General features: G+C 35.3%; 2 protein-coding genes across 2 annotated transcripts in view; both read left to right on the top strand.

Annotated features, from left to right (window-relative positions):
- LOC137615947 (uncharacterized) overlaps positions 1 to 1,367 on the top strand; it is a 7,713-nt gene extending 6,346 nt beyond the window's left edge. Inside the window, exon 3 of the mRNA XM_068345631.1 lies at positions 399 to 1,367. Within this exon, the coding sequence (XP_068201732.1) occupies positions 399 to 1,367 (969 nt within the window). The remainder of the gene's footprint in view (positions 1 to 398) is intronic.
- Positions 1,368 to 2,483: 1,116 nt separating this feature from the next.
- The window catches only part of LOC137615946 (protein Star-like), a 37,472-nt gene continuing 27,455 nt past the window's right edge, over positions 2,484 to 12,500 (top strand). Inside the window, exons 1-3 of the mRNA XM_068345630.1 lie at positions 2,484 to 2,523; positions 3,646 to 3,728; positions 5,487 to 5,507. Coding sequence (XP_068201731.1) covers positions 2,484 to 2,523; positions 3,646 to 3,728; positions 5,487 to 5,507 — 144 coding nt within the window. The remainder of the gene's footprint in view (positions 2,524 to 3,645; positions 3,729 to 5,486; positions 5,508 to 12,500) is intronic.

The raw sequence follows: 12,500 nt of genomic DNA, 5'->3' as shown, positions 1-12,500 counted from the left end.
AAGATATGATTGAGGCCTTTGTCCTGCAGTAGACAAGAAACAGTTGCATTTGTTATCTGGTTGTCGTGTATGTGTGTGTATATATATATATATATATATATATATATATATATATATATATATATATATATATATATATATATATATATATATATATATATGTGAGTATATTATTATCAAATGTTGGAATGGATTCCTGAAAGAGGAAGAACGATTTTAGTACTCTTTTATAATCCAATTACATCTTTATTGATCTCGTTATGAAGTCTTGAACAATACATCAATGATCAATGGTAATGTAGACTTTTTTGTGGGAAGAATCTTGAAAATGTCTTGAAAACTTTTGTGTATGAACTCAAGCATTGTAAGCAAAATAACCTACCGTATTTTGTTTCCAGGTTACGTGTGTGTACGAGCTGGGAGACTTTAAGCTAGCAAAGAACGGTTGTGATGCAGAGCAAAGGCTAAAGGGGCCTTTTGAGATGGACAGCCAGCAGGTAGTGAAAACCATTCGGCTGAACCACCTCACCGCACCATCAAGTTTACCCTTAAACCTCACTAGGCAGAATGATATCAGATACTCAAATAATCAGTACGAGTACGGCTGGAAATTCTTCCATTTCTACAGTCAGCAGTTTTTCAGCGAACACAGACACGGATTCTTCATCGAAGCCGGGGCCCTGGACGGAGAGTTCTTGTCCAATACCCTTTGGCTGGAACAGCATCTCGGCTGGAAGGGACTATTAATCGAGGCAGATCCAATTAACTTCAAATACCTAGTCTGGAAGAGGAGGAAAGCCTGGCTTTCAAACACTTGCATTTCGGAGAAGGAGTACCCGAAAGAAGCCGTTTTTGAGATGTTGCAGGAAAGGTCCGAGACATTCGCTGTGCCTTGGCTCTACCGAGCGAACTCCCGGCGGACAGATACATTTTTCATTAAGGTGGAGGGAGACTTTTTAGATTTCTCAGCAGTGTCTTATTCGATTGTCCAGTGCTTCCCTTTAGCGAGTTACCTCTTAGCCTTGAACGTCTCCTCGGTGGACTACCTGTCCCTTGATGTTCAGGGGAATGAATGGGACATCATTAAGAATATCCCTTGGGATAGGATATCAATCAGAGTCATGGCCGTAGAACATTATCACCATAATGCAAAAACTCTTCGTGAAGGAAAGGGATTGGACGAAGAGTTTGTGGATTACATGAAAAATATTAATTACACTTTGGTAGATCATGATGACGATGCCAATTACATATTTGTTTTAAAAGATGATGTTATTGCTACGAGGACCATTACCAGTTATAAAGATAGGAATACAATGGTGAACAACTCATTGATTGAGGTTGAAAATTATAGCAGGAAAATATAGTGTAAGTTGTTTTATAGGTACTGGAATTCCCGTGATTAAGAAAAATATACTTTGAGAAATGTTACCTATCTTTATTGTAAATGAAAATGGCTGGATTATTTTTTCTAATCAACAGAAACTAAAGAAAAATTAGAAATGCAACAATATTATAGGGAGTTTGCAGAAGTATAGAACAATAAGGTGGAAACATAGGGTCTCAGTTCTCGTTTTGATCCATTTACTGTCTGCACCTATTCTTTGTGTGACTAACAACATTCTAGTTGCCTTCGCCAAAATCGAAGATTTTGTGTTTCTTAATTTTATTTATTTGTGAGCAACTTTACATAAAAACTACACTACCGATTTTGACCAAACTTGGTAGTCGCGTTGGGTAAGAGCCAAGGGTCAATCTGAAACATTTTGGATAAAATACACCAAAGTACATGTACGCAGCAGTACTTTTGGGAATAATCGTAATGTTAATTAAATAGCAAATATTTTGTCATGTTTATTTTTTGTGAACAACATTACGTAAAAAAAAACTACTGAACTAATTCCGACGAAACTTGGTGGACATGTGGGGTATGACCTATGGAAAACTCCATTAAATTTCGAAAAAACAAAAAAATCATCGAAGTACAAGTACGCAGTGAAGTTAAGAGCAAAATAAGACTGCTTAGCGAGGCGAAGACATGTTCACTACTGAGTGCCCCTCTAGTTCCGTCATGTTGATATCCTTAACCTACATGCGAACTCTCCAGAGAGTGATCCGATATTGTTACCTTTCCGCTGGGTATTGTGATGATGAACTGTTACTCAAGTAAGTAAATACTCAGTGCTTTGGGTGTACACAGGTATGGAAATAGTCTTAATAAACATGAAAGCAAACCTCTTATAAACGAACTGGTTCTCGTCTGTGATATTTGTAAAACGTTAGCTATGGTCTGTATATATTCTTCATAAACAATCCTGTGAAATTGCCATAATTAGATATAAATGTGAAAAAAATAGTTATAACGTAAAAGAAATATAATAATTGGAATATATTTTGTTATGCTTGATGTGAAAAAAGTGCAAGCCGTTTGCGTTTTTCGATTTGGTCAACATTTTATCTGGTTTTAGAACACTAGCAACGGTATGAAGAATCTACAGGCCTCGCAAGAAAATCGCAATGGAGGTAAAATAAATCATATTTTCTTATATAAGAAAAGGACAGATTATTTATACATCCGTTTATGAATGTATCAGAATCAGCGTATTCTTTTTATTAAAGATAAAAATTGTAAAATATTCTACGATTAGGAAATATGTTTTCATTAAAAAAAAAAAAAATGAAAATACTGTATGAATTAAAATAATTTCGAATATACCAATTACATTAAGTTTGTTTTTTCTTTTTCTAACTATGCTGTATATTTTAGCCAACAGATGGCAGTGTATGAATCTGTTTTAACTGTGTGATTTTGTGTCACTGATTATAAATCTATACGGATCTTGATCGCTTCTGTAAATAAAATGATACTTATAAATCATGAATCATAATGTGTTGAGATATCTATATGATCTTCCCAGTCTATATGTTTTAACCGTTTCTTCTGTCTGTTTAGTTTACAAGCTATCCATCCATCTGTATAATTGTATTCAATTTAAGTTTCCTATGAAATGTACCTTATGAAATATTTTCCCAACACGAAATGCTTAGTTTTTTTTTCATATTTCATTACACACTTAGTCCATTTAACTCTCATCTCAGGCCCAATTGTCAATCGATACCATAAATACCAGACTCCTATTTGTCTTATGAAAGAATATAATCCTTGATTTATAATAAGGGTCTACTATCACTGCAAACGGCCAAAGAAGCTCATGTGGACAATACGCCTTTAAATGTACTGCAATTGAAGCCATATTTCTATGAGAGAGAGAGAGAGAGAGAGAGAGAGAGAGAGAGAGAGAGAGAGAGAGAGAGAGAGAGAGAGAGAGAGAGAGAGAGAGAGAGAGATACAAAATATTCAATATAATGAAAAGCACCGAAATGTCGATTTGTAGTTTGGCCCAAGTTACTCATCTTGATTGAATTTTAAGGTTTAAACATCTACAAAGACAAAATATCCAGTGTCAGTTTCTATTGTAATATTATATCGTCCTTGCCTGGTGATGTCATTTTAAGAGTTAGTAGTCCGTCTGACACCGTCACCCTTGGGTTAGACATTAAAAGTCTAGTGTGCTTGCATTCCGAGGGATGTTTAATCTAGTAAATAATTTTACAACGGTTGCGATGAAGTGTGTTGTTAAATAGTTTGTTTTTATGGTATTATTCAAGAATTTCGTGAATTGCAGTACTTCAACACGCTGCGAATCGGAATCTTCTGCTTGGCTCAAGTAGGTTGTGTTAATAGCAAACCTCTGTGGGGTTTTATTATAGTTACGGACGGGAGAAGCCTTTCTAATATAGGTTAGGTGTCCAATAGAAATATGTAATTGTCATCGAAAATTACTTATTTTCACTGCAAATAAAAACTTGATTATCTAAGAAATAATATTCAATGGGATTAACGTTCGCTGCTCGGCATGTACCTCGTACCAGTAATAAAGTTTATTTTGTTCTTTTTCCGCGAGCGAAGGAAGCGCATGGAGAAGCAAAATACATTAGATTTCCAAAAGAAAAAAAAAATATCCCCGTTTTTAAACGGTCTAGCGGGTTTTTCAGTTTATTTTCTGTTGTAATGGTCAAATTTAGTTAGAGCATATTATTAACTGCAGGAAAAATATTATTTTTTTTTTCTGTTCAGAAATGTTATTCCGTCCATGACTAAAATTTTACCCTCTTTCGAACCCTGGTTACTTTTTTGTTTGTTTTTTTTAAGTTTGACAAAAATGAGTAACCACTTGTTTACATTACCAATTTTGCGTTATGTAAATTTAAATATGTGAAGGTCTGCTTTGGTCCCGATATCTTGGAATTTTTAAGTTCAATTATAGAATGGTGCAATATTAGTTACGATAATGTAACTCGTATAATTGAATAGATTTTTGTAAATACAATATTTTTAACATTATATACTACTGGCGGAAATCTGTTAATGAGATTAGATTTTGATAAAAGAAAAACACTTTTATGTTCCTTTTGTCAAAGAACATTGAAGCCCTCATCTCGGTTGTTTAGAAACGCTAATAGGTGATGGTGATGCAGTGATGCTTCTTGTTCAAGTTACTAGTTCGAACAGAATAAAAGGGCGCTAACGTTTTATATTATAATCCGTTATTTATTTTCAACATTGTATTATGCAGTATATTCTAGCTCTTATTATATTGATGTTAATAAATGGTTAGGGTAGGAATGTGTTCATATATTTAATCACTTTTAGTGTGATTATTGGGAATGTAAGCAAGTCCATGTTCGAACTGATGCTGGAGCGCGAAGCTGCATCTAATGATCTAACCCCTTTGTTGGGTGTGTATTCACCTCTTTAAACTTGTATTGAAAATTAACGCCTAAATACTATCCAGGGGGCTAACGTGCGTAGCGAAAAAGTTCGCATACCAGAACATAGCAGCGAGATAATGTTTGTTCACGAACGAAGCGATCATACGGCAGAGAAGAAAAAAAAAAAACAATGAATCATTTGCTCGATCAAAGAGGTATTTGTAATACGATGAACACTACGAACGACTCCGTAGAAAATGGGATGGAAACTCCGTTTTCTATGCGATAAGTCCTTGTAAACAAAAGCTCCAGTGTCTTGAAAGTTCCATTACTGTTACTCTCTTGATTGTTGTGAGTTTTTTTATTTAGATAACTTTTAATATGATTTTTGACTGACACTAAGTTTTAAGCACATTTAAATGTAAACACAATTAGACAAGTGCACTATATTCTAAGGAGTTTTGCTTTTGTTTGTGATAGTAGAACCACCATAACACTCTAACTGTGGATTTTCGCTAGGAAAGTTATCAGAAACGTCCAAAACTCCAAAACAGATTTTTTTTTTAAGGGCGTTTATTTCATCATTCTATAACTTTACCGAATCTTACTTGAAGTTCCTTGCAAATGACAATTTAGCAACCCCTTGTTTTAGTGTAAACTTTTATATGTATAATCTTGTAGTATAGGAGTTGAGATTGTTCTTTAATTTTCAGGTACTGCTACGCCAAGCCGAGGTGTGTATCCTTATTGAATATGGTCATATTGAATTTGTGGGTCTTATTGAACAAGTTCAACAAACCCGGAGAACTCGTAAGGTGTGTAGTTTGTTATTGTATTAAGTTATGGTGTTTTGTATATTTATCTACATATAAGCGGCATATGATAATTATGGTGCGTTTAGAGATTTTTATGCGTGAGTTCAATGGTAATTTTTACGCTATTTATGGTTCGCGTTTCAAATTTGACGTGCTAAGTTCCTTAGCAATTTTTATGGTACATAAGTCCGTTTTTTTTTCTTTTTTTTCAAATCTTAATTAACCTTGTTGTGGTACTTGGTTACAAGGCGCGTTTGTACTTTAACTTTTTCAGAGCTGTTTATGGTACTTCTGGTACGCGTTTTGAAATATAGTGCCACTTTCAATTTTTCTCGTTGTGGTACTAATGTAATGTTGCGTGGTTGTACTTGATGTTCTACTGTTGATATACCACTATGTACTGTTCATACACGTATGTTTTAAGCTTATGCATACTTTTTGTATTTCTTTATGGTGCTTATGGTATGTTTTTTTTTCCAACTTACTTCGGTGTGGTGAATGGTTATAGCGAGATAGTACGTAATGCGTTACTCTTATTTCTTTATGTATATGGTACTTGTACTAAATGAAATAATTGATACTGATACTATTTTCACTTAATGAGGCCATTAATAGTGTTATAGGTGTGTTTGTACTTAATTTTCTACTTTGACTTCTTTTAGGAATTTGGGTAAGGTTTTAAAATGTGGTACTTTTAATCTATCTCGTTATGTACCGTTATTGTGTACTTAATTTTCTACTTTTAATAGGCCTTTTATGATACTGGAGTGCGTGATTGTAACAATGTGCTACTTTTAAGACTTACAGCAGTTATGGTACTCGGTTTAGTCCGTGTTTGTATTTTTACTCTAAACGAGATCTTTATGGTACTTGTGTTGGCATTATAATAGAACACGGGAAAAACTTTAGTAAAGAAATTGGCTTAGGTACAGAAAAAAAAATCTAGTTTCATTCGAAAATTACCTTTGTTTCAGTCTCAAATAAATTAATGATATATCTTACGGTAATTTGGGCCACACGGTGGGAACCGGTGTAAAGGATTCAAGTTACCCCCTGGTAACTTGAAACCGGTTTCAGATTACGGGGGGGGGGGGGTAGTTTGAAACCGGTTTCAAGTTACCCCCTCTGTTTTCAAGTTACCCCCTCATCAAATAATTCATGTGACATCGCAAATATGTATCATGCATTTATTGTTGGCTTCGCAGCAGTAGGAAAAGTAGTTTAATCTGGTATTTAAGACCAAAAATTGTGTATTAGTGAATTATTTGACACGTTAAAAGTCACAGACTGTAATTCAAGGTTTTGTGATAAAGGCGAGGTAAAATTTTATTTTATTTCTGTTCGTGTGATTGTCGATATTTTCGTATTTAAGACTTAAAGTGTCATATAATTCCCTAATACACAATATTTGAAGTTACAGACTTTCATTTAAGGTTTAGTGATCACGGCGAGGTAAAACTTTATTTTATTTCAGTGTGCGCGTGATTGTCGACATTTTATTTTTTTTTTTTTTCTATCTTCTATAGATTTCATTCATGTTCTTTAGGTGCATGAGCTTCGGGCGGCAATATGCCTGGAGAAATTGACACAAAAATCACACAGAATATATGATGTTGATTATTTTATTATTTATACAAATATATATATATATATATATATATATATATATATATATATATATATATATATATATATATACATACACGTCTTTTGAACAGGATAATAGTTAACAAAATTAATGAGTAGTTGGAGTTCGTTGACATTCTTGGCAATCAGGGCTGACTTGGGTCCTGTCCACGGACGGTTTCTGCAAGAGAACGTGCAGGCTGTTTATCAGTCTTGGTGCGCTTCTTGGGTGGAGCAGCTGGGTCGTCGGTCTGGCGCTTTGATATCAACTGCGGTTCATTGTACCTCACCAAATTGGTACCGTTGACCTTTTTCTTCAGTTCGACGTTGTTGTTTGATAGCTTATATGTGTTCTTTCCACACACACCTGAGACGACGTATGGCCCAGTGCGCCGTTCCTGGAAACGGCCACCTTTCCTGTCAACTCTAACAAGATTTTTCAAGAGGACTTCGTCCCCTACATTGTACGATGTGTGTTCGCGCCGTTTGTAGTACTGCATTTTCTGCGTCTGTTGTGCGGTGTTGATGTTTGCTGTAACCTTTGACAACATCCTGTCTCGAATCGATGTCATGGCATCAACGGTCGCAGCAATCGTAGCTGCTTGGCAGTCGTCCGGATTCTCCTCGATGACCTCGTCGTCACGGGGCTGACAGTGTTGTAGCTAAATTGGAAGGACGGCCTGCCGATTGTAGACTACCTTGAAGGGAGTAAGCTTTGTCGAGGCGTGTATTGACGTGCGATATGCGAAGAGTACTGCATGAATACAGTCTACCCAGTTCTCACGGTTCTCATGGCATTTGACGAGAGAATCCTTGATGGTCCGGTTATGGCGTTCGACGAGGCCGTTGGCTTGAGGATGGTAGGCGCTAGTAATGTGCTGCATCGTGCCTGTCATGTCATGTAGCGCAGATGATACCTGATTTACGAATTCACGTCCTTGATCGTTGATCTGGATGTTGACATACCCATGACGGCAGATGATTTCTTCGAGCAAGAATTTTGCAACGCTCTCGGCTGTGTGGTCTTTAAGAGCACGTGCCTCTGGCCATTTTGAGAAATAGTCCATGGCGACAACAACACAGCAGTATCCGTCTTCTGTCTTGGGCATGTTAGAGATGTCGACGCCGATTTGCACCATTACCTCACTCGGGACAGGCACAGGATGCAGTTCAGCAACTTCCGTTTGTTGAAGGGGGTTTACTTTCTGGCATCTGTCACATGCCGTGACAAAATCACGGACATCGGCGCTCACGTTTTTCCAATAAAAACGTTCCAGTATCTTTGCTCTAGTCTTGTGTATGCCGACGTGACCGCTCATACAACGTGCCGTGTTGCTGTTGCCAGCACCTTGGTGAACACTGGCGATGATTCTGCGCTGTTCTTCTCGGTCTCGGATGACAAGGAGTTCTACATCACCAGCGTCAGACGTAGATGATGATCTCACAGTTCTGTGGTGGTAGTACAGCTGACCACAATTAGATGAGTATTTTTTTGCTAGTCTTCGAATATTGGCTTTTTCGTTTTTCGAAGCCCCGTGTGGGTAATTAGAATTAACTACGTATTCAAAGATGATGTCGAGGTTGTCGGATTTCTGTTCAGCAGCCATACTGACGACCTTTGGACAAATGATACTGTGATTTGGTTAAGTTGTAACACAGAAACATCCAACCATAACATAATAAATTTTATAATCAAACATTCACAAGATTTATTTACATATCAGAATTACGAAGAAAATAAATACATATATACTTTTCGTTATTTAGTAGAAATTAGAATATACTACATATCTATATACATATATATATATATATATATATATATATATATATATATATATATATATATTTAAGTAAAAATAAATCATCTAACAAATAAAAAACAGCTTGGGATAGTCTCGACTTGAACGAATAATTTTTGACAAAACTTCTTTACTTGAACATATTATGACAAAATGTCTTTACTTCAACAAATATTTTATAACAAAAAAAAAAATCTCTCATAAGATGTTCTTTTTAATTTCTTAGTATTCGCTTTGTGCTGGTATCTTTTTTTATCTATAAGTTTTTTTTATCTAAATAGCAGATTCTGAAGAAAATACTGATTTTGGCAAAGATTTCTAAATAACTTAAGCATATGAGGTGTATCTGCAAAAACAAATATTTCTCTATTTGCTGTTGAGTGTTTTAAGTGAAATTCTATTAGAGTTGATCGGGTTTATACAAAAATGCTTCCATATTCTCATATTAGAAGGTCCTAGGCCACAAACAATAGCATCAATGAATTAATTGATGGCACAGCTGTGCTCTTTAAGCATTTTGGAGGAACTCCACGTATCTAGGACTTTACATCATCTTCAAAATGTTGGAAATGAAGAGAACAAACTCGGGCATGTTTTACGTTACTTTTGTCGAGGCGACTGCAGCGAATTACCCAGCTGAGAGGTTCCATTAAATAAACACAAAAAATTCACAGAATATGAAATCGGGAAGAACTACACACGCACTATAATTACCTGTTAATGGCGATAATGTTGAACGACTGTAGGGACTCAGGAGTCAGGACGGGTAGGCCTATACTGTTTTGCTTGATTGCCGTGAGCACACTGCAGCAGAGTCAAGTTCAGTCAAGTTGGGTCAACTGGAGCTATACTGTCTATTGCAAAATTGAAAGAGAAAGTAAGAAATGTAGACACCAAAATGTGGAAGTCGGAAATATAAGAGAAAGAAACACTAAGAATATATAAGCATTATAAGAAAGAAATAGAAGTTAACTGGTTTAATAAAACGTTAAAATCCAAGCTGTTGATAAAGGCAAGAACAGACACTAGATTTAAATTGGAGAGGCAGATACAAAAATAAAGATACAAAATGTATGTGTGGCCATGAAGAAGAAACATTGGAACACTTTATATATTACACTGCAAGATGTACACGGAAACAAGCGAATTACCCAGCTGAGAGGTTCCATTAAATAAACACAAAAAAATTCACAAAATATGAAATCGGGAAGAACTACACACGCACTTTAATTACCTGTTAATGGCGATAATGTTGAACGACTGTAGGGACTCAGGAGTCAGGACGGGTAGGCCTATACTGTTTTGCTTGATTGCCGTGAGCACACTGCAGCAGAGTCAAGTTCAGTCAAGTTGGGTCAACTGGAGCTATACTGTCTATTGCAAAATTGAAAGAGAAAGTAAGAAATGTAGACACCAAAATGTGGAAGTCGGAAATATAAGAGAAAGAAACACTAAGAATATATAAGCATTATAAGAAAGAAATAGAAGTTAACTGGTTTAATAAAACGTTAAAATCCAAGCTGTTGATAAAGGCAAGAACAGACACTAGATTTAAATTGGAGAGGCAGATACAAAAATAAAGATACAAAATGTATGTGTGGCCATGAAGAAGAAACATTGGAACACTTTATATATTACGCTGCAAGATGTACACGGAAACAAGCGAATTACCCAGCTGAGAGGTTCCATTAAATAAACACAAAAAAATTCACAAAATATGAAATCGGGAAGAACTACACACGCACTTTAATTACCTGTTAATGGCGATAATGTTGAACGACTGTAGGGACTCAGGAGTCAGGACGAGTAGGCCTATACTGTTTTGCTTGATTGCCGTGAGCACACTGCAGCAGAGTCAAGTTCAGTCAAGTTGGGTCAACTCAACTGGAGCTATACTGTCGAGTACCTACTATATATATGTCTCCCGAGAGAACTAAGGCCGATAAAATCTTTATTGTTAAGGAAAATTTGACCTTGTCGATCTGAGTAAGCTTTAAGTTAATCCTCTGTCATTTATAAACATCTGGTGTTGAGAGGACCCTTCATCGGTAAAGGATACTAAGCCAGGAACGCTAATCCAGGTGTCTGTGACTTATCGCATTTATATCTTTCAAGGACATACTTCTTGAAAAACATTTAAGAACACATACCATCATTTAGCATCACACACAAATATGAGGATAATGTACGGTATATCTTTTTCTATAATGTATGGTATATCCATTTCTATATTATACGGTATATCTTTTTCTATAATTAGTTAAGCACCGTATATTACCTGGCGTGCTCTTCCAAATGAACAGTTATGATACCAACAATAGATTTTTGCTTCCAAAAAAACACAGTAGAAATCATGACGAACATTCAGTTTTGCACAGAAATATCAAGCGAATGAATGTACGGTATGTGTATTTCTATAATAAATAAGGCAATACATTAACTGGCCTTATCTTTCAATTAAACACAAACTATGACGCATCTAACTTTATACAAAACAATTATTAAGTAAAAAAAGATAGATATTACCTGTAAAAATATTTGAAATCAAAACCATCATAATGAACCCTGTTTTAGCATTACATGGGGAAAAAATATTTACTAAAATAAATATTAAGAAAAAAAATGGGAAAATGATAATGAAATTGTTAAATTTGGAATTGATCTCGGAACGTGTCACAGATGCAGCCAACTTATAAAAAACGACTTTGTTTCAGATTTGCAAGGTAAATTGGGTCAAGGGTATTAAGCATACTGATAACATTATAAAGGAAGACATGAAAACGGTCTGAATGAACTAATTTATTGAATCTTTTGTGATAGCACTAACTTCATCTGACGAAGTCACCATAACCACGTTTGCTAATATAACCTTTGTTGTAAAGAAATTAATTTTGTCGATTAATTAAATAAATTCTAAAACAATACAATCACCTACGTAAATATACCATATTAATCATAGTTAATTAAATCCTTTGTAAAGAATCCTGTCTTTTAATAATCAATCAGAATTGAGAAATGAATTCATTTGATATCAAAATTAAGATTATTTCTGTTAGCATGATAATCGTTTTATAACAATTTTGCTATTTGTTATATTTAAGAGTTTCAACTTGTCACCACGTGGTTGCAAACAAAAAGAACGAAGGAAACAATTTAGGGAGAGTATCAAATTAAAGGATTATATTCTTAGACCGTTCAAATCCGGGTGAATGATTTATTAGTTGACCCTTTTCTCCTATTCTTGGCTCGCCCATAGATTAAAGCGGCTAAGCCAGGTGTGCTTTGAAAATGACCCAAGAGAACTGGCAATGCCGCTATTGGGCTCCAGGTTTGCTCTTAAAATGGTTTGACTATACCCATAGTTGCAATATAACAATAGAACTCCTTTTGTCCATATATCTCTTTGTTTATTCATTTATTCTGTCAGTGATAATGCATAGTAATTTCGTAGTATTTGGATGCTATGCACGTGAAAAATAAAAGC

Source organism: Palaemon carinicauda, chromosome 22, assembly GCF_036898095.1.
Source record: "Palaemon carinicauda isolate YSFRI2023 chromosome 22, ASM3689809v2, whole genome shotgun sequence".
Taxonomy (NCBI): domain Eukaryota; kingdom Metazoa; phylum Arthropoda; class Malacostraca; order Decapoda; family Palaemonidae; genus Palaemon; species Palaemon carinicauda.
Note: the sequence above shows the minus strand (reverse complement) of the source record. Positions and strands in the feature narration are given on the sequence as shown.